Consider the following 23,903-nt stretch of genomic DNA (forward strand, 5'->3'; position numbering starts at 1 on the left):
TCCTAAAAACCAGGATAGGCGCCACTTGCACCATCCCACTAATCCGGGGTTAAGCGGTTAAACGATCATTAACCCAGTGTCAAATTATACTGGTAACCATGGTAACTCCAGGTTTAACTGGTTAACCCCGGTTACCCAGGGTTAGTGGGATGGTGCAGTGGCGCTAAGAATGAGTCGAATATGAAGAAAAAAATGTAAGGTACGGAATTCTTAGGGCGGCGGTTCATCTAGAAATTCTAAAACTTAGCCGGTTTTTTGCCATTTCTAGAAACTAATTTTGCACCTATTTAAACAGAAAAAAATGTGGGAATGTCATTATAAACATCATCATATTTTCATAGAAATGAATGAAGACATTGCCACACTTTGTCATTGCAAATGCCATGCAGAGTTAGCTTGGTCCGACTCTATGTAATGTAATTTGAATTTCAGCAGCATCTTACCGATCTCATAGTAAAATTACTATAAATAATTATATGTGACGTTTTCAACCAAGGTACCACATTGTCGCTTGTTGATAAGGTTGATTTCTAATTGAAGCTATATGGAAATAGCGCCTTACTGACAAGCGACAATAAGTACCCTTTTGGTTGAAAATGGCACATATTAATATTCTTACTTACAGGCGTATTCTGTTTTTAACAACAGGTTAAGAATTAGGTATGGATCTAATTTCTAACCTATTATTAAAATCAGAATACGCCTGTTAGTTAGAAGGCGAAATATCAATTAAAGATGACAAGGTTCTATTCTAACTGTGCTCAACATTTTCATGGGCTGACCGCATAGGTATCAGTCATAATCACAACAACTTATTATAACAATATGGTTCCATTGTATCTTCACAAGTGGCGCGCGCTCAAAAGCCGAGCCCGGGGGCGTCGGGAAGGTTTGGGTTCGCCCTAAGTCCCGATCCCAGAGTCCCGAGCCTACCTACCTAGTCCCGAGGTAGCCGGCCGGCGACACGCACGCATGCGTGCGTACCGATCCTGTTGCACGCGTAATACCCTTAAACTCACGCAATAAACCGTATAACTGATTACGTAGTATTTACAAATAAAGCTTAGGGATTGACTGACCATGTTGGTGCATAAAATGTATGAAAATTGCCGTTATTGTGTTTTCACGAGGATTTAAATGGCATGCTATAAAGTGTAAATAAAAATGGAAATAAAACTTCGAGGTCAGAAAGCGAGAAGTTAGCGAGTTATTAGGAATGCCCTGGAATTGTCCGTGGTCGCAAGTGCGGCAGCGGCCGTCGCCTGCTATCCCGCCTCTACACTATGAGGTTTGTTTTTTGTGTTTGCAATTTCATTTTCTTTACTTTACCATTTGATAGAAATTTAGGACTTGGGTTTGGGTTATTGAGAGCTAATATTTTTTTAAATCATTTATTTAATACACAACATAGATTTAAAATACATATAAAAACTAAAATCATCTAAGTTTTGTTTTGAATGATTCACGGTTAGTTCACGGTTAATATCGGGAGCTCATAAACAATACAAAAGGTACCTAATCACGGTCTATACCTATATTATGGTCAATATAAGTCTAGTAAAATCATCTATTTAGTAAAATGCTTCTCTAATGCACGACAACAGCGATCGGGACCTAACCTACATACATACCTATACTGTATTTAAAGCATAAGTATTGTACGAATTTCCATGTCCATCAGTTCTTAATCCTTCATGCCCACCAAAGCAGGTGTTTGTATTTTTTATGTGCAAATTGGCGTTGAACTTTAAATCCGCTACGTTTATTCAGCAGTCACGTCACGGCAAACAAAAACTGTTTAGCTAGTAACTTATCGAATTTAGAAACAAAACCTCTATTGAAGTAGCTAGCTGTGAATAAATAATTAAAAAATTAAACCTCGTTTTTTTAACATTAGAAAAACACTTGAAATTTTTTTTACAGCAAATATGAAACAATTATATAGCAAGGATATATATTTAGCATACCAAATACTTTGGTATTTGTATATACCATATTCTATGAAATAAATTTATGAATTATGAATTATTATGAATTACATTATTTACCTAGAATAAGAATTGTTTTTGAACATAAAGAACACAATTTGTGAAATATTTTTTTTATATCAAAAGACAAATATTTGGTCCTGTAAGTCATGTTTAAATATCTCTACAACACGTAACAGCGTCTTCTACAACTGTATCGCTCATCCGAAGTGTCCTACAATCCAAATCGAAAGCTTGACTTTGAGAGCGCGCCGAGATAAAGCAAGTAGCCGACGTAATCCTCCAGATTTGTTTAATGGACTTAAAGTGCTGTATGCATGTTAATGTCATATCCATAAAAGCCATATCGTACAGAATATAGCTCACGAATGCGTATAGCATAAAAACATAAACATACCTCTAAGATAACGAATTTTATGTTAAACCATTGCGACATTGATTTAAGTGTCCGTGTCACTAAAAACTTTGGTTTTATTTTCTGGTTGACAATGGATCTTTATTTATGAGGGTCCGGCGCGTGACCGAAGTGGCACCCATTGAAATGGGCAGCTCTTGCCAATTAGCCTGTTACCTGTAGTTTCCGCCATCACCATAGGGTGTGCCATCAATCAGTTGATAAGCAAAAAGTCTCACTGTTTCAATCCTATTTGTGCAAATTTAACTTATCATTTCCTTTCTTTTGTTAGTTTCAACACCGTTACTGTTTGTGTATAATAATTCCCAATACACACAAACAATACATTGTTACATAATACAGAGAAGTCGGGAATAGCACATACTTAGGTACCTATTTCTGGTAAGAAAGTACGAAAGCTGATTAAATTGGGGCTCAGATTCTCATAGCCCGTTATGGTGGCTAATAATCACTTGGTATGTAAATAAATATAGAGCTCCTCAATACTTAAGTATACTAGGTTGGATGAATTAATCTTATCGTTAGGTATCTCTCGCCTTTTTCTAACTACTAATAAAACCTTTCATCTTAAAACAATTCGTCCATTTTTCATTTTTAAAATCATAGAAAAATTCGTAAAAAGTTGAATTCAAACACAGGCAGAAAACCGAACCGCTATTTTAAAGAGATTTTCCTTCTGTTATCGAGAGCTGGATTCAGGTTCGATTATTCTAATCTGAATTACACCTCAATCTTCTACAAAGAACAAAGTACCCACGCGAAATTGAGTGCAGCAGTTAAGTTAACAAGGTAAAGTTTGTGATATATGGACTATATGGTATCAACCGCGGGGCTCTACCGTACCGGCCCGAGTCAGTTAAAATACGCCCGTGCTCCCGGTCGGCCGCTCCTAGCGGCGGTCCATAGGCGAACGACACATTCGATAGTTACTGCGATATCGTCTTCAACAACAATGCCTCTTAAATTATAATCACTTCGGTGATTAAAAAATAAATAATCTTAAACGATATTTCTGATTCATTATTTCCAAAATGTAGTTAAAACTTAGTGGGAAAAGTGCGAGTTAAGAAATGCTACACAATGCCGTGGAATTGTTTCTGGGGATACCAACCTCCAGCACCGACCTGCAGAGTCAGTGGGCCGCTGCACCTAATTCAGGTGAATATGGCATCCATATTTCCGCTTAACCTAGGAGTCATAGGTGAATTAACCTGCCTTTTACTCAAAGTTAAGTTAGCGCAGCTGACATCAAATAAAGAACAAGTAGAGTAACAGGAATAAATATATTAGATTAATAATTAGCTAAGAGTACATCGATAATAGATCAATGTTTTGAAGTTAAAGTAATTGGCGAGTTATAACACTTATAACTAATTCGGTTAAGTGTACATTAGGCCTCACTTCGCTTGTATCTGTTGTACCATTATTGACTCAAGTGTCAATTGGTTATAAAGCGGCTATACCCACATGGACAGTAAAACAGGATTACCCGTACTATGTATTTACCCGTAATAAATAGTAGTTTATGCAACTGATACATAATAAGAGGGTCCAAAACACAAGTGTGGTTTTATGAAACGAGCGTCAGCGAGTTTCATAACAGAATCACACGAATATTTTAAGGCCTAATTATGTACAGTTGCATGCTACTTTATCTACATTCTACACACACATCATAAGTACTTTAAGATAGGTTCAGAAGCCGTAGGAAAATGACCTGCATTGCTACTAGTGCTACTTGTAAAATATCTGTAGACTATAAATATTAAAATAACGCAATAAAAAATAATTTTGAACATATACAGAAACAAACTAAGACTCATATTTTCAACTAAAATGTAAATTACAAACAACTTTTCACAATTCTACTTTCGTAACAGCAAAAAACCAACAAACAAATGACAACAGTAATGGTGGCAATGAGGGCTATCGTTTTTTTGCTCACCAGTTGGCGCCTCTGTTGATGGTGGTCCAAAAGACTAAAAAACAGCTGTCAGTCATTGACGTGACAAGTTCCATTTGACATTTCGAACTATGGAAAAGACCACCATCTACACTAGCGCCCCTAGCGGCGAATTCATACGCGTTAGCCCTCATTCGATTTTCCATTAAGACGAATGATTTTTTTTACTATAGACAAACGAATGAAGTCCCTATTCTCATGTCACTCGAGATCAAATGTCGTGCGGTTTATATTAAAAATGAAAAAAAAAAAAAAAATTTAAGATAAATAGGTACAGTAAACTTATTAAGTACCTATATTTACAGACTTATTCACTAATTTACTATGTAAGAAACTTATCTTAACGTGCGATGCAAACTCGGTATCGGTGGTCCCCGCACTAGGCAAGCCTGTATTGCGGAGGCCAGTACTCGGTGTGGTACAGATAGGGTAGGGTAGGGTGGGGTAGGGTAGGGTAGGGATATTAAAAAAACATACTGTTTTGACGTTTCGTATCGATAACCGTTTTGATATGTATGGATAGGATACTAGAATAGCCAAGAAGACCAAGAAAAGTCTGCAGAGATTTTGACAGCACACGTGGCACTGCGTGTGTTATTTATACGTCATAATTTCATAGAAGTTTGACGTTTAAAATGACACCTGCACTGCGTGTGCTGTCAAAATCTCTGCAATCTTTTCTTGGTCTAACTCTAAACTTGTACCTATCCACTAATGCTAAACAAGGCGTGCGAATGCATTGCGCTGATACGGTAGAGTTAGGACTAGATTGGGATTAGATCAAGAGTAGAATGTGCGCTCTTGCAGCTTTTTCTATCTTAAAGGGATTTCTAGGTCGGGTATCCTGAATTCCCACGCGAGCTCCAGCCCTAATAAACACAATGAAATATAATTGGTGCAGGGCCGCGAGCGACCACCGCCGTCGATCCACATTAAGCTTGGTGCTGCTCGCTACAATGCCTACAATACAATCTTTGTACAACTCTTTTTGTCTTCATATTTTCCGTGACTAAGCTTGAATGCCTTTTTAATTTTAAAATGAGTTGTATCTTTTGGCTTTGGTTAATTCCAATAAGACAATTCATAAATCTTTCTTAACTTGACTTATTTAGTTTTTTAGATTATTATTAATAAATTAAAATTATTACAAATCTATCTCGACAGCGACGTTATTTTTAATGAAATATAATCGTCACTAAGATATTTTTAAGTGTTTTAGCGTTGTGATAAATATCTATGCAATCATGTCAGAACATTCGTTCGTTTAAGGGCTATGTTTAAGGGTAACTACAATGTATGGTTACATTACATGGCTAGGCCAGTATTATCGGCACTCACTAATATCGACTATGCTTAGACTTAAGTTGGGTAATTATTGTACTTGTTTGAGGTAGAGTACTTGCCTATAACTACTTCGTCTGTTCTGACATTTACTTCATTTAAAATTTACGTATAAATTAGCGACACAACAATAGCTTCTATCAGGCAAGTATAGTCCGACTCCGTAAATGAGGGCGCCGCTTCCTACGTAACTGTCAGATTTTTGACATAAAATGCTTAAACATGGCAACAATCTAGTATGGAAAGTTTTATTTAATTTCTACTATTTTATGTCGCACTATAAGCAGTAGAGTTAGACCAAGAAAAATCTGCAGAGATTTTGACAGCACACGCAGTGCCAGTGTTATTTAGGGCATTTTCTATGAAAAGGGACCTTATTGTCGATGGCGCTTACGCCGCACAGCGTCGCGCGGCATTGTATTTATATCGGAGCATCGTTTATATTTAATGGCGTAAACGCTATCGACAATAAGGTCCCTTTTTATAGAAAATACCACATTTATTCGTCATAATTTCAGAAGTTTGATGTTTAAAATGACACCTGCACTGCGTGAGCTGTCAAAATCTCTGCAGACTTTTCTTGGTCTCTCTACCTACCATACCTACTTATGTAAAGAAATAGTAAAGCGTAATTCCAAATAGCAGTGCCATTCTATTCGCTTATCAAGAGCTGGTTATTAAATATTTATTGCTTGCCATTAAATAGCTACAGCTATTGTTGTAGGCACTTTCCTACGTAACATAGTAGGTATATGTATATAGGTAGTAGGTACCTACTTATTAGAGTGAATAAATATTTATTAAAGGTAGTCTTTTACTCGACACGCTCCCATTAAGTATCAAACAGTATTAATTTTTGAACTTAAGGTGTTAAACATTCGCGGCCGATTAAAAATCCAGACCATAACCATCAAAGAATACAATACTCGCATTAGTGCTAGCGGTTCGTCAAAAAACGCTGCAAATGGCGTTAAATCGGCACGATTGATCTTTAATCCATATAAATCAATTTGACCCGAAGCACCAAAAAAAAAAGGAGGAGTTAATTATGACGTCCTCTTTTTTGCAAAAAAAAAATATACTGATTTAAACTAACACGATTTTCACTCATAATTTTAAAACTAACACGGGACTTAATCGCGTACAAACTTACGTTTATTTATGTCCTGACGTTTCGAACGTGACGTTACGTTCGTGGTGACAGGCAGACTGGCGAGGAATTGTATCAACATCTTCTTGCCGCGCGGGTTTTGCAGATAAACGTAAGTTTGTACGCGATTAAGTCCCGTGTTAGTTTTGAAATTATAAAAAAGAATTGTTCAGAAACCTATCGTGTGCGGTATTCAATGAAAGGGCATTCTGAGCCGGTTCTAAAAATATATCATATTCACGTGTTTTAAATAAAAATATTTTTCAAAACATACCAAGTTCTTTTTTGTAAAATATTATTTATTTATTTTATTTATTTATTTATTATTTTTAATTAAATATTTAAAAAGAAAGCTTAAAAATAAAATATAACGTTTTTTTTCAGAAAGTCGCTTATATCACGGAATCTATGTCATAGTAAAAAAAATAGGGAATATTACGCAAAACTCTGCGTACAAACTGTAAACAAACCGCATGCATGCATCTGCAATGCATCAATGTCAAGAAACTGTTTAAGGGATAGTTTATAATATAAGTTACTCTATATAGTCTATATATTCATTCTATGGTTTACGGTTTGTGCTAGTGCTGCTTCTGGCGACAGGACATAGCAGTATTACTCCCTATTGGCCATCAACAACAATCCTGGTTAAAGACAGACGAGTACATTACTTAGACGCGTGAACTGATACCTTTATTAAGGCTAATTAGTTTATTTTGTAGGTGAACAAGTTTGTTGTTGTACAATCAGTTGTGACTGACAGACGATTGACGACGTCTCATATACGACCTGAAAGTAGGTAATAATTGAACGGGTATAGATTGTCATAAGTAGGCTGCGGTTATTTTACTACAAGCGTTAAGTCTAGGGCGCCCTTGGATGCAACGAAGTTAACGGTAGAATGCTAATGCGACTAGTGTGATGTCGCATGCCCAGCCGAGCCGAGCCGCTTCCCAAACGCTTGCGCAAGAGCAAGTGCAGCGCCCACGGCGCAGGCGCCGCCGGCAAGTTCATTGTCACCAACATTACATACCCACCGACCTGCCCACTGATCATTTTATTAAATACCTACTGGCTTCTTTATTGTTTCGTATTTTACTTTACTTCATTTTTTCAACCAAAAAACGTTACTTTTGACGCTGACGGATCGGTATCGTACCGCTGTGACTACCTTTAAGCATTGTTCGAATCGGGTCGTTTGTAATTTGTTTTTATTCGAGTTATTTGCACGAAATTGCAAACTAAGTATTTACATTTACTTGTAGATTTGTTTTTTGAAAAAGATTTTTCATTCAATAAGGAGCCCTTGTGTTATTTCAATATGGCTGTTAGTTTGTCTATAAGTATATTATTTAAGTAGGTCTATAGCTTAAGTGGACAAAAATAATATTAGTTTATCGCATCAGTGTATTGAATAGGTATTGCAAAAATATCAAGAGCGTCTAAAACTTTTTTTCAAGGTAGGCATTTAAGAAATATTAGGCTGTAAAATACTATTTTTTGTACTTAAAATAAATAAATTAACGATTTATCGTGCGTTCTTTTTTTTTTGCTTACTAAGCTTTGAAAAATAATCTCCTCCTTTAAGGAATAACTCCTTAAATTATTACATTAATTTTATTACAATACTCACTTATAACATTTTTCCCACTATTTTTTCTACGATTTTGTTGTGGAAAGTTATTGCTTATTTATTGTCTCTACTTATATTAAATCCTATAGGTAATAGGTTACCTAGTCTGCTCAGTCTGCTCTGTTCTTTCTTTGTAGGCTGTATAAAGTAACTGTTTTTCACTACCTATAGTTAATTTTCTTAACAAATCCATTACAGATTACGAAACGAGTAAGTACCTGAAGGAACGTAATGCATGAGCTATATTTATATAATATGGCCCACATTAAAGCAATCTGCTCTGTTCAAATACAGATGCTGAGTGTTCACTGGACGTGGTATTCTTAACCAGGAGTGCGTGCATCTTATTTACTCACATACCTACTTGGGCTACTGAGCAAATACTAAAGGCACAGTACAATTGCTGTAAATAATCAGTATCTTGACCGCGTTTGAGAGTTCGGCACAGCGTATATGCACAAGTGAGCACTGTTTACATTATTTCAAGAGCACAGCATCTTTCGTCTCGTCTTGTTACATTCGACCGTGTTTCATTTGTTTGTTACTAATATAATGTAGTAGTAGTAGGTAGCTCTCGGTTTCGCTAATCTCAGAAATCCACCTAATCATAGCGATAAGATTGCAGATTGTTGGTTGCCTTTTGTCTAAAAAAATTAAATTTGTAAGTTAAAATACTGATCGCTGTGATACTGCTGCCGTGCTCAAGTCTTGTGGTGGCGCTATTGTGTTAGTGTATACACTCGTACTTTATCTATCCAACATTTATAAGTTAATTAGGAGCATCTGCGTGCGCGCGCGCCGCCTGTACAATGGAGCCTTTCAGCGGCGGCGCTTTTGACGCATCCACCTAATTAACCCCGCTATGTATTATAGACGTTATTGTTCGATTCACTATTGCCGATGGATGAGACTGTAGCGCGTTATTGATTCAGATTGACAGATACCATGCTGTTTTTAAACGAATTATTATCGGTTCGTTATAAAATAATATATTGTTGCTATGTCTTCAATTCACTAGAATTTTACAGGTGATCCAAAAATACGTTAACAAACATTTTTATTGCGGCATATTGATGATAATTTTAACAAAAGTTTGCGTTTGTGTATCATTGATAAAAAACAATAAAATATATTGTAGATAATTCATTTTGTTTTAGTTGAATGATTGTAGTTTTAATTGCCTATTATACCGGGTGTGGCCTGTGATACGAGCAAAAAATTCAACTGTAGGCTCTATTTCTAACACTGACCAACATTCGTTCAGCGACTTTTAAAAAAACCGGCCAAGTGCGAGTCGGACTCGCGTTCCAAGGGTTCCGTACATTACACAATTTAAACAATGTATTTTTTATGTGAAACATCTTTAAAAAACCCGTAGGGGTCGGATCAAAAACTAAGTAATTAAGTCCGACTCACGCTTGACTGCACATTTATAATAGGTTTTGCTGTGATCTATAGGTAAAGAACTAATTTGAGTATTTTTTTCAAAATTTTAGACCCAGTAGTTTCGGAGATAAAGGGGGGAACGGTCATTTTTTGCCTATTTTCTTGAATAACTTCTAAACTGTTTATCCTAAAATTATAAAAAATATATTTGAGATTCTCACAATGAGCTCTTTCATTTGATATGTAATACGGTATAGTTGGAAAAACTTTACTTTTTAATTTTGTCATTGTGGACCCGATGTTTAAAATTCATTTGTTTACGTTACATGTCCGTTTTTGGGTCACAAACTTACATATGTATACCGAATTTCAACTTAATTGGTCCAGTAGTTTCGGAGAAAATTGGCTGTGACAGGACAGACGCACGAGTGATCCTATAAGGGTTCCGTTTTTTCCTTTTGAGGTACGGAACCCTAAAAATAACTCGATTTTCAATACACTTTATAGTTTATTCTAAGATGCAATGTATTGTGAATTTAGCAACGTCAATCAAAATGATAATGGCGTACATTGAAGAGAATATTTATTTTGTATGAAAAATAGGAAGTCTAAAGCCTTTACAATTTTTAAAAGTGATTGAAAAAAGTGTCACCGTTTGAGGAGTACATTTTATGTTTTAATTATTTGCTCGTGTTACAGGCCACACCCGGTATTACCTAAAAATTCTAAGTCAACTGTGTACCAACTGTAATTACAGGTTAACTATATTCTACCTTTCTTTTCTTACTAGATTAGATATACCGTAAAATGGGGTGAGTAGGGTTCGCGGGGAGAGTTGGGTTATGAATGGGGAGAGAAGGTTTGAAAGGAGGGTGAGATAGGTTTTTAGGGCTACTGCTACAAAAATAATGTATTCCAATTTAAAATGTATAAATTTATTTATTAAGTCCACAATACATACATACACTTCATACAAAATAAAACATTACAAAAATCTTAACCTAAATTGGAACCTAACAAACACAGAAACTATTCACAAAATGCGCCCCGCGCCCCTCCAGATGCAAAGGAGCCCATCACGCTCGCCGCGTTGCCACGTTGAACAGCGATGGACAACCTTTGCAAAAGGAACGACCCGGAGCGAGGGTCATGACCACTCTCCCGCAACCGTCTGCCCACTTCCCTAATAAAAGTCTGGACTACGGGGTGAGGTGGTTTTTCCTGTTTATCGTCAAAGTTATGAAATGGAACTACCCAAAATAAAACAAAAACTAAAATACAAACTTCCGGAACACTTTTTATATACACTATTCAGTTTGCATATGTAAAAATAAAATGTTATCGAGGTTTGAATGTCAGTTTTGCTCATACTCACCCCATTTTACGGTACTTTGCATACATATGTAAATGCAGTTACTGGTTTTCTTCCTACATCTATTTTAACCAAAGGTATATTTTGCTAGAATACTTATTTTATGTAGACCTACTTATTTACTCGCACGTTTTTTTAACAAAACCTTTTGAAATTAGTGAGTTTTCTAAGAAAAGGTGACATATTATTTTCATATTTTTTGTGTAATATTTTTGCCATTAAGTACTTAAGGTGCAGGTTTACCTTAACATTGTAACGTAATTATATTATATTTTGGTGTTATATTATATCTTTATTTATCATATTTCTTAGGTTAGGTTAGGTAAAATACAAAAACACGTACAAAAATTGCGTGGTTTTGAGGTACCTACACGAGTTAGAGCCGCGTGTTTTTATTCTTATCTGGAAATGCTGTGGCCGTTTCGGATTTCATTGCCAATCACGATTGTTGCGTTGACAATATCGATATCGACATCACGCCGCGCCGCGAACATAGTAGCAGCTTAAAAATGAAAACAACCACAAAGTCCGAAAATCCAATGAATATAAGCCATTTCGGATAATAGAGCGGTAATATAATGACACGGTCTCGCACCAACGCCACCACACCGATCCGAATAATACCAAAATTGCTTCATTACACAGAAGCATTGATCCGTTGGCCGGGCGCAGTAACAAATGATTTCGGTGCAGCCTGTCATAGAGAGTAAAATAATACGGGCGATAGCCAGTTCAGATAACCTTCCTTGTCAGTTAGGTACCTATATTGATTACTGTGATAGATAATATTAATTAATGGTGTAAATTCGAGTCAAAAACAGACCATTCTGAGAACAATGCAAATAATGAGCACGTTAAAAGTTTAAAATATCTGATAGGTTGCGCCTTAAAATAACTTAAGACGAAAAGGGACGACCGCGCGAAATCGCCTTTATATACATAAAGTGAAACGAAGGGTGCTCATATGGCTAATATATGTAAGTACATCAAATTATGCAATAGTACATTTCGATGCTAGTGCGGAAAGTATGTCATTACTTCACGAGTACCGAGATATCTCAGTACTCGTGAAGTAATGACATACTTTCGGCACTAGCATTGAAATGTACTATTCCATAATGTTAATATCCAGAGGAAAATGGGAACTACGTTTGTATGGAGAAGCGGCCGTCCCCTTTCCTGTTAAAGGTAACTAGGGCTCCAACGAGTATTTAATTCCAAAAACTGACGTAAGCGATTTTTTATTTAGGAAAGCTATTACCGTGTACGTTCGAGCTTATTTATGGGGAGAAACAAGAATAACTTACTGGGATTTTACTTTTCCAGTGAGTTTTAGAGCTCTCTTTACATGTTTCTAAGCTGCCTGAAAGCCTTTAACTGGTTTAAGGACTGGAAGAAGAATCACCGGTTTTACGTGCCTTTCAATCCAAAGCAGGGAAGCGCAAACTTAGTAACCACTCCACCAAAGTTATTCATCCTGCGACCGGCGGTCGTTTTGCGAATTTAGGACAGGCGTCGCAAGGATCTGGGCGCTTCCTAAACAAATGTTATATTACAATAAATATACGTACCTACTACTATTGTTATTCGAATCACAGATACGACTGTCACCCCGCGCACTTTCAATATTAAATCGTCAACTATTTATAGGAACTCGTAAATCTGTATACAGTTTCTATATTGCATAAGTTTTGGACGGCATTCTGTTTGTTTATTGTCGTCACGTGTGCCGTGAACTGCTGGAAGTCATGATAGTTTCTTACGTACAATGTGCATACAGATTAGCCTTAACGTCAATTACTTACTAGCAATAAGTTTTAAAATTTTATCTTGCTTGTGTAATGACTGATACCTATATCAGTTAATCGGATTTGTTTTCTTCTGCTTGCAAATGATTCTTACCATAGTTAGGTACTATGTCTCTCAATATGGGAAGAGTAAATAAATTAAATTGCCCATTGATATAATATGGCTGAATGCAACGCGATGTGACTGCAACTAAATATGCGGGAATCTATTAGGGCTGTCGGAAGATTTATCACGTAGGGATAATCTTTAGACACAGTTTCAAATCAATTAAGGACGTAAATAGGTAGGTAGTAAAATTGTTATAGGTACTTAATGCAATAATTTTATACTCAATTCAGAAAACTTACACCAATGAAATTGTTTACCTCACAATAAATAAGTAATGTTCAAACAATGTTCAAATGTTTAACCAAACACCTGAATGCTATATATCTTCAACATCGTCTACTTGAAGCCTCGACTTCACAAATAACGGCGACAACCCTAGCGGGTACGGATAAACGAGATGATTTACGGCACATTCCTGCGGCTCCAGGACCACTGCGCCTGCGCCGGCCGATGGGAACGAGATTACTTCACATTCAACTGATGACAGACTGAGCGCTTTGTCGCGCATTGTTCGGCTCAGAGCGAGCATTACTCACCATAGCACACATAGTGTACATTTGACGGAATGTTTGGACAGCGTTAGTGTATGCGTACCTACTTAAAAGGAACCCGATAGCATTGATGCCCAATTTTGATTAATTCATTATTGAATATTGATGGACACGTTGCTTTGAATAATAATTACGACAAAATTGTGTTTTTAAACATAATTTCATAGACGTAAATCCGGCTAATTAACTTTATGAAACAAGTAGCAAATTAATGATGTAGGTATTTCACAGCAAAATAAATCCGCAGATAAAAATAAAACTTAGAATAGCATTCAGAACAATACTATATTATTAGTTCAGCACCGGTAAACTTAAGTAACTACAATTATGAAGAGTCAACTTTGTATGCCAAGCACGATGCATCACAAGAAATGTGTGCTTTATTCTATTCGTGTTCAATTATGTAATTTGTGAATTAATTGTTAATGCATGGGTTAGAATCGGGAGCGGATGTTGCGCAATACGAGTGTAGGAACCGTTTGTTGTGCGGAAGTGGTTCGGTCAGTTCACAGGTACTTAATGGCGGTCCTAATAAACAACATGCACTCGTAGCGGCAGCGGCACAGAAGCGGCAGCGCAGCATCTAATTATGCGTAATGCGCAATACAAACTGCTCTATACAATGCCGTACATATATCACTTTGATTAAGAATACGCTGTCTAGGCTAAAGTACCCACACCACACGTCTTTGGTTTAATGTTGATTGCTAATGAGACCTCGTTAACGTCAAAGACTTCTATCGCGTACTAAGTAAGTTTGTGGGAAAATCATTCTACATTCAGAAGTTTTTGTATCAACAAATGTTGACCGCCCGACCGAAAGCAATAAACTTTGGTTATCTATATCATCTCACAAATTAACGCTCGAGCTAAAAACGTCATTGCTCGCATTTCACTCCAGTGGTGGTCTAGTTTTACGATAATTTAGTATTAACATATTGTCACCTTTTTAATAACGACGTATTGGATTACTTATATACTCGGGTGTAGGTTTCATCACTGAAATTTTAGCTGTGTCCGTGCAAAAACATCTGGCCCAAACAAAAAACAGTACGGTTCGCGAAACATGCTCAACAGCTGCCGTGTAGTGTACCGAAGTGCCTCGGTGACGCTTCACGACGTGACCGTAACGCGGCCCGAGCACAAAATAGAAAAAAAAAACTTACCTACTTACTGAGAACTTGGATCGTTCATCGATAAAGAAACGGCATGAATGAAAGTAATAAAGTTTTTTAAATTGGTACATAACGCAAATATAAGTTGCGCCACCTGGTGCAGCCGCTTGGTCGTAACTTTGCTTCGAGTGCAGGGAACATTATTTATGACACTTCAACTCGACACAATGAAGCCGCAAAAATAACCCTTGACTATTTTTCTATTGGACAAATTATAGTCATAATATGGCTATTCTTAGAAACTGCGGGCAGTTTTTTTTAATTATTGTGTTCTATTATTGACGTGGGGTTACGTTGAGTACCCCTAGCTATACCAAACATAGGTACGGCACGATACGGCAGCAATAAATTAGGTCTGTATAAACAAGTAGCAACAAACGGGCATTGTAATGGAACCCCGACCTATACTGCCTAAGTAACTATTCGTTAAATCCTTTACTTCAATTGGAATAGCTTACTAACTCATATTATAAAAACCATATTGTTGTACATTTAAAAGAAATTCTGGCATTTATGTTTATTTAAATATGTTTAACCTCTTTTTTAAGAAATCCGAACTCAAAAAGTACTTCAAGCTTCGGGTACGTTTCAAGTTTCAAGGTCAGGATCACGATTTAACCCAACATCAGAATTGGACCTTGACACAACTGTTCCTCAAAAATTAACAAAAGGAGACAAATCGCCAAACATGAAATACGCGTCGTTTAAGAGTTCCGCTCTGAGCTTCATCAGCAGTTCCGAATCATCAATGAATTTTTGAATGCATTGCTTGGTTTGTTGCTGAAAATACAAAATTCGCTATATGTAGGTATGCCCATCAGATTTGAGGAGTTCCCTAAAATTCCTAATGGATCCCATTTCGCTATATGTAGGTATGCCCATAAGATTTGAGGAGTTCCCTAAAATTCCTAATGGATCCCATTTCGCTATATGTAGGTATGCCCATAAGATTTGAGTTCCCTAAAATTCCTAATGGATCCCATTTCGCTATATGTAGGTATCCCCATAAGATTTGAGGAGTTCCCTAAAATTCCTAATGGATCCCATTTCGCTATATGTAGGTATGCCCATAAGATTTGAGGAGTTCCCTAAAATTCCTAATGGATCCCATTTCGCTATATGTAGGAATGCCCATAAGATTTGAGGAGTTCCCCAAAATTCCTAATGGATCCCATCATCAGATATGGGTTTAGACAGAAATGGGACCAACGTAGAACTATGTATGTACTTACATATACGTATACTTAAAAAAAAATAGTAGGACACTAAAAAATTCGGTCGAATTTATAAAATCCTCCTTTTACTGAAGTCGGTTAGAAATTAGTATTTAAATAAAATATATGCACCCCATACCTCAGTGATTATAAGTATTTGTTATGCTCTTATTTAAAAATTTTGATGACAACATGGGTAACGGTTATATTTGATGGAGCCTTTGTGAAGAAACTAATATTACTGGGTGAAGAGCACAATAACCTTATAGATTAAAAAAAAATGTAAGTATCCGAGATTCCGATAAATATGGCATGTAATTAATTTTATCTGCTACGTTTTAAGGACTATCTTAAAGTGTTTATGACTACCGTTAAATCGGTACGTACGAGTACGTTAGTAACGTACGTTACGTTACGTTACGTTACGTTACGTGACGTTATGTAGTAACTAATTGAGCAGAGTATATTATTCACCGTCCAGTGGCCGCCAATTATCCTAAATTAATGTCCAGCATTTAGTGGGTGCGCTGTGCTGTAGATGGTAAGTAGTTCCCTCAGCCGGCCACGTGGGTGGTCTTCTTAGATAGCTATCGATTATTTCCAACTGAATTAAATTGATTGACTATACGCGATATTCATCTTTCTGTTTCACTAGCACCGGCGACTTTTGTTGTTTTATTTAATTGATTCTATTTTAAAATATTTACTTACAGTATTTTAATCGTACTAAGTCAAATGGTGCTGAACGTGTCCTGTTTTTGAGCCATTAAGATTTCCTTCCTACAAGTTATGCCCGTAAAGGTAAAGCCTCTTATATTTGTCGTCATTTTGCCCATAATCCTTTTGGGATAATACCTGCTCGAGCGAGCCTCGCATCTTCCTTCTAAACTGGAATTAAGTAGAAGTTATAATAACAACTCTACCTACATTAAACTCAAGATATGCTTGTGATCAGAATCCTTAAGAATAAACAGTCTGTGTAGTACATTACGATTACGATCTAATTTGCCATGGAACTTTTGTATTGTGTTGAATGCGCGTACCTACTTTATCGATAGGTACCTAGTAAAGTAGGTACCTAGTTTAGGTACTTAGTTCGACTGTACAGCCTGACCAGTAATATATTAGGTATGATCATTGTTAAGAGGGCGCTGTTATTCTCATGTATAAGGGTAACAGTTCAGTATCTTCTTCTTCTTTAGGTGCCATATCATCTTCGGATGTCGGATACCACAGTCCGGAACTCTTCTCTATTTGCAGTTTTATGCCCAGCGTGACAGTTTAGTATAGTATGAAAAAATTAGTTCCAGTGAAATTCCGCGACATGGCGCGTGATCATATATTCCTGGTCAGGCTTTAGTTGTTGGTAGAATTTGCGCACTATGACGATATTTTATTATGTTGATCTAATACCTAACCTTATTTATCTCATTATATAAGTAATTTGGCTTCTTATTAATTCTATTATACCTGTTTGTCGAAATAATCGTAATCGTAAACCATCAAATTATAATTTCGACAAATGATCAACATCACACACTTAACGAATGACTGTCGCGTCATTTTCCTGGCACAGGCGTCATATTCCTGGTCCAATTTATTTCAATTAATTATTGTTTCTAAACTATATACTTAAAATAGGTGCCTAATGTATCATTCATATTCTATTTCGAAGGTGTTTCTTATGGCATAATTATTTTTGTGAAAATCGAATGAAAAATGAATTGTGTGGTTTTAGGAAACCACGATGCAAGTGAAACTTGTTATGGGATTGTAGGCATTTAATTGAAATTTAAAGAATTTTAAAGAGTGGAATGAGAATAACTAAAACATAATAGTAAAGTAAGTTTTTTTATTGCTTTCAATTTGTTATATAAAGATAGTAACTAATAAGAGCAGGTGTAAGTACCAAGTAGGTTGAATCCACCGCTTGCAACTTCTGACTCTATATCCATTTTCTTTGCAATAATTAGGTATCATATTACCTTATTAGGACAATTTCGGGTAATATCGCCACGTCACGCTCTGTAGCTCCGTACCACAGATTAATAAATAGTTACTACGTAACAGATACATCATTCCCATACAAAAGCGAAAATACCTACTCTATAATAGCCTACAAAATCTTAATAATAATACCTGCTGCTCAGGACGAGAAGAAATGTACCATAAGTATGCGCACAAAGAGTCGAGACTGCCTTGCTCGCCGTGCGAGCCACGTGCCAACGCGTCATCGTAAGAATGCGCTAGGGTTGTACTGTTACTTATGTTATTATTGTAATAAAACGAATGTTGCGAATCAACCATATTTTATATTAGTCAATCAAATATTTAAAAACAACACTCATAATACCTGACTCAAAAAACTCCTTAATTTACGATTTATCTACTTATGTTCAAAGAAATAAATAGTGACAAAATTCATAAAGATAGATTTAAAATACTACTCACCTTTCTTCGTCTCTCGGAAATGAAAAAACCGGCCAAGTGCGAGTCGGACTCGCCCACCGAGGGTTCCGTACTTTTTAGTATTTGTTGTTATAGCGGCAACAGAAATACATCATCTGTGAAAATTTCAACTGTCTAGCTATCACGGTTCATGAGATACAGCCTGGTGACAGACGGACAGCGGCAGCGGAGTCTTAGTAATAGCATAGAGTAACTTATACTAGAGCGGTATTGTCATAGTAAATTTTGTAACCCCAGTAAATTCACTGCCATCTGTCGACACACTTTAAAACTAAAAATGAAGATTTATAAAAATACGATAGAATGTATTTAAATATAGATAAATGATCTTTTTTATTTGCATTAATTATTTTTATTATTTTGACCCATGTTCTTTCACTGATATGCGTTAAAATTGTTAAATAACAACAAACGAAACCGTCAACGCCATCTATACGACTGTAGGCCAAAACTAGTAGCGCCCTCTGAACGAGAATCAAATTTTCTTGATTTTCGAGGCACGTTTTTTCCTTAGACTGTATCCATCTATTACGGAGTTATATCTATCTTTGGTAATAGGGTGCCGTTTTTACCCTTTGGGTAAGGAACCCTAAAAAACGACAAATTTTCTTTTGTTTTTTGACTTTTACACCCATCTACTGCACAATAATTACGTGGTTTCGGCATTTCGAAGCGTAAGCGCGGGAAACGTGTGGTGCGAGCGCTCAGGCGGGCGTTCGGCGGCCCTCTGTCGATTATATCGTCGACGATACGCCGAGCGGTAGGCATATAGCGCGTGGCTTTGAGCGAGTGAAGGAGGCCTGTCCGTACACAGTTTGCTCCGGAAATTATTTAAAATTAACACATGAGTAATGATGTCATGATTCGGGTCCATCTTGTAGCTGAAGAATTTCAGACATAGCACTTACCTCTATAAGCAGCCCAAGTGCCTTTAGCGGAATCAAATCGCACTATTTTTTGCAGAATGTCATAGGACATGGTTGTCGTGAACAAAATTAAAATTGCCTTGAGCACTGCTAAAATTCTAAGCCTCCAGGTGTTTTATAGTACTATGCCTTATGGGAAACGGTCGAAGAGATAGTTCAGATCCGGAAACCGCTACCAAATTTTAGTATGTTGTTGGGCATGGTACTGGGTCTCCAAAACTGCCGGGAGACAGCGGCGCCGGCCATCTACTTCAGCGGAATGAAGTCATCAAAATGACTCCCGCCTCGTTGCGAATATTGCATTTTGCACCCAAACTATGCATTGCACATACACTTGTGGGGTATTAAGCGAAATATTGTAAATAAACATAAAGAATAATGACAAAAGACTATGAACTCTAACTACTAGAATTAAAGTAGAATTTTACTAAGGGTCATACCCATTATTCTTTATGTATTTTAACTGATTCTATTTGAATTTGACCGTTGAATGACACCGTATTCAAGGTTAATAAGGTCTACTGTCCTTAAAATTTTGTATGAAATTATAAGCAAATTGATGTTTAAAAACAAAATGTCGTATGCTTATTTTAAAGACTATGAACTCTAAGTAAGTACTAGGAATAAAGTAGAATTTTACTAATGCATCACGCGACATGCTAAAGACAGCAGAAAAAAATTGGGCGATAGAATAAAAGTATCACTTTAAAAATGACCAGGAAAATGACGCAAAAAATTCATTTTAAAAATAAATCCTAGAAATTGATGGAGCTACGCTATTACCAGACAGGCCGGTGCTCTATGTGGCTGTATGCATCGCCATACAGCCGACTGACAGCATGACGTACGACCAATACGACAGACGAGCCAACCCCTCGTCACGTTCCGTTCTTTTCACTTTGTGAGCAAGCCGCTGACAATTTAGGCAATTAAGTTGTCGCTGGGCTGCATAACGCGAAGTGTTAAAACTGAATCTAATTATATATATATCTTACGTACCTAACTATTATGGTAAGAAATACTCTAGACACATTGCCCCTAACACTATAAGGGTACATTTTCATTTTGAATTGCAGTGTTGTAGAGAGTTCCGGGGATGCGGGAATATAAAGTACACGTAAGTAGTTAACTACATATTAACATCTTACAAATAGGTGGTGCAACACCGTTAAATACATGTAAACATGTTTCGAATAATTGCTTACCTAGGTGCTCTGCTTATATTTCTAAAGGAAATCAACAACCTACCTAGTTGAATTTAATGTTTCAAAGAAGTAGGGCCTTTCATATAAATAAAGTACACAATTAAAACGTTTATATGTTCTCTGGAAAAGGCAATGACTCCTATTGTGTTGGGAGTTGTCATTATTACGACTGATTTAGACATGATAATAATAGGTTTGGCCAAACACTCCGCCGAGCGGGTGCGGTGAAACCAACAAGAGCAGCGCCGGCCCATTTGTATACCATTTAAGGTGTCAATTTTGAAGATAAAATTTCCTTTAAAATTTATTAGCCAGAAACGTTGATGAGGTTACTGTGTAAATTGTGTGAGATGTGTGTTTGCGGCAATTGCGCGTTATGTCGTGTTGCGTAAGGCATCTGGGTGTACGAGTTGACGTCACATAAGTTTCGACACTGGACAAACAATGCTGCAAGACACGAGCACGGGCATCGTGCATGTCCCATTTTGAGACAAGAGAAAATAACGTTTGTTTGTACGAATTAAGATTAGAGCTGGTGTACTCATTTTGAATGCATTGAATTAGTTGCTTAGTCCGTGACCAGTTTTTGGCACAATAAATTTCATATACCTACTAACTTCCGTTTTGCGAATGCTAACAGTAAATAACATTGATATTAATGTTTTAATGTTTATTTGGGCACAAACGGTACATGTTTCTTATAACTAGTGTCTTATCGTAGAGTCGAGTCTTGGTCCATGGGGCCCCGCAGCACAGGGCCTATACCGGCAATTGGCGAAACGGCTGGTGGATGGGACCGGAGATAAGAGAGCTGGCAGCTTCCTCGCCCAACGCTTGAGCATAGCGATCCAGCGCGGAAATGCTGCCAGCATCCTCGGCACCATGCCACGGGGGCCCATTTTAGATTTAGATTTTTAGTTTTATAGTAGTTTTAGTTTAGTTAATTGTAGTTTATTTTTTTTCTGTAAGGCTTTATTTATTGTTTCTATTCCAATTGTCAACAGTTTAGATTGTGCCTTTCACTTTAATGATAAATGCTACCTAAATAAAACTTTGTGTCATACATAATTCATAAACCAGGACAGTTGCCACCACTTAATAGCTCATTAAAGAAAAACAAAATACGAGATAACTAAACTTAAAGATTAACAACGAGGGTCGAATTAGGACAGGGGCCAAATTAATGAAGATAAAACTATTTTTATACATTACATTACTTAAGTTACTTTACTCTTATTAGTAGTAGAAATTGAAATTGTCCCATTTATTGTAGATATCTATTTGTCTCTGGTCAGTTAAACGACGGTCTATATAATGAATAAACTTTCGTCCCTTTATTTGGTTAAAGTACCATTAAACTAGCGGTCTGTGTTTTATTAACCCGTATGAGAAAGTCTAATTTAATAAAAGCTGCCGTGATAAGCACTGGTTAATGAAGATAAATAGAATTTTGATCAAAAGCAGAGAATGCGGCGGCGGGGTCTGTAATAAACTACCAGTGCGATTAATGGACACGAAATACGGATAGCCAACATTTAATGAGCTCAGGAATCTAACTCGTAGTCAGTACCTTTCGAGTCTGGAATTAGTATTCAGGTTACGTGCAGCTAATTTGTTTCATAGTGTTGTGAAAGTCCTCATTGGCTAGACAAACTACCTGTCTATTTATACGGAATAAGTAGGCTTGTCAATTTTATAGCTGCCCAACATTGTAGAACCTTAAAAATTGGGTACCTATTTTCCATAATCTGTTATGCTTTGGGTTATGAGGTGTGAAACCGGTGAGAACGGGTCAGGGGTCGGTATGTTCGTGGGCCACTCGATTCGGGTGTTCCACCGCTACATCCGTCACACCATCAGACGCATATTGAGCGCAAGCCTTATAAGTGCACTTGCACATGAGTTATACGTAAACGGTGACTGAATTATCCACGGCGCGGGTGGCCTCCCGGAATCTGGAGGAGTACTGAGAAGCTGTAAATTAAGAAATTATAAACCACTTGAAATTTGACCCTTTGCCACACTTTATGATCTCACAAAAATTCCAATCGATCAATGCATTGACTCATTGAGTGTGTGTTGATTTACAAAATGTACGTGTTATATTAGATAGAAGTGCTAGTACGCATACATTTTTTTGTTTTAGTCAAATTACAGTTACTGAAATGGTGATGGCCGAGCGGTTCCAACGTCCGATTTTCATTCCAGGGGTCATGGCCATGGCTACGAATCCTGGCTCGTTACCAATTAGTTATTCGGGATTCGTTAAACCTACGGAATATCATTATAGGCTACTATTACGCTACTATACGTTTTCAGTAAAGGAACACACTGAGAAAACATGCATACCTACATCCGCGAAGAACTTCTCAAAGATACTAACCCACCTTGGGCCAGCGTGGGCGGAGACTATAGCTCGATCCCTAGCGTGCATAAAGGGTGACATGAGCTATGAGCTCAGCAGTGGGACATATATTGGTTGAGATTACTACAGTTTTTTTAGTACACAGGTACAAAGGTGTGCACTGTGCACCGATGTTGATCTAGCAGGTGTAAAATTTTGCACGACATAAGTTAAGACGAAATCTCTGTTTAGTTATGAGTGACTAGCGACCCGCCCCGGCTGCACACGGGTGCAATGCTGATGTGTTATACATATAAACCTACCTCTTGAATCACTATCTATTAAAAAAAACCGCATCAAAATCCGTTGCGTAGTTTTAAAGACCTAAGCATACATAGGGACAGACAGACAGCAGGAAGCGACTTTGTTTTAGGGAAGTAATCAAATGATCAGCCTTTTTAAAACTGATCTGCAAAAAAAAGCCATTAAATCATTTGGACAGCATAAAAAATTTGGCTGGCAAGAAATAAAAATCGAGCTACAACACTTGTTCAGCAAATAATTCACAAACGGTCAACATTATACCAACCAATATCGATCTGCTTAATAAATAGTGGAGTTCTCTATCCCTTTATGCTGATAATGATAAGGTTTCAATTAGAAAATTGTGTTGACGTGTACGTAGATAATTGTTGTTTCTTATTTTTTCTGTTCCCGAAAGTTAAGGCCGTTGCCGACGTTGTATGGGTAGCTTGTACCAAAATTGTGAGCAATTATATGACCAATACTTACGGAATATACACAGTACAGATTAGGCATGTCATGTCTCAGCTCAGTAGGTACTACCTACCCTC

The 23,903-nt window shown here is 36.9% G+C and overlaps 1 protein-coding gene across 3 annotated transcripts in view; it reads left to right on the top strand.

The window, feature by feature from the left end:
• Window positions 1-23,903, top strand: part of LOC134741042 (tensin-1) — a 173,567-nt gene that overhangs the window by 12,257 nt on the left and 137,407 nt on the right. The window contains exon 1 of one of the 3 annotated variants that reach the window (XM_063673784.1): window positions 1,202-1,288. The exons of 1 other annotated variant lie outside the window; for it this stretch is intronic. In XM_063673784.1, coding sequence (XP_063529854.1) covers window positions 1,217-1,288 — 72 coding nt within the window. In that variant the 5' untranslated portion in view covers window positions 1,202-1,216. Of the gene's footprint in view, window positions 1-1,201; window positions 1,289-3,391; window positions 3,562-23,903 lie in introns of those variants that run through there. One more of the 3 variants, XM_063673783.1, reaches the window with a different exon arrangement.

The sequence above is a fragment of the Cydia strobilella genome, chromosome 4 (assembly GCF_947568885.1).
Source record: "Cydia strobilella chromosome 4, ilCydStro3.1, whole genome shotgun sequence".
Lineage (NCBI taxonomy): Eukaryota > Metazoa > Arthropoda > Insecta > Lepidoptera > Tortricidae > Cydia > Cydia strobilella.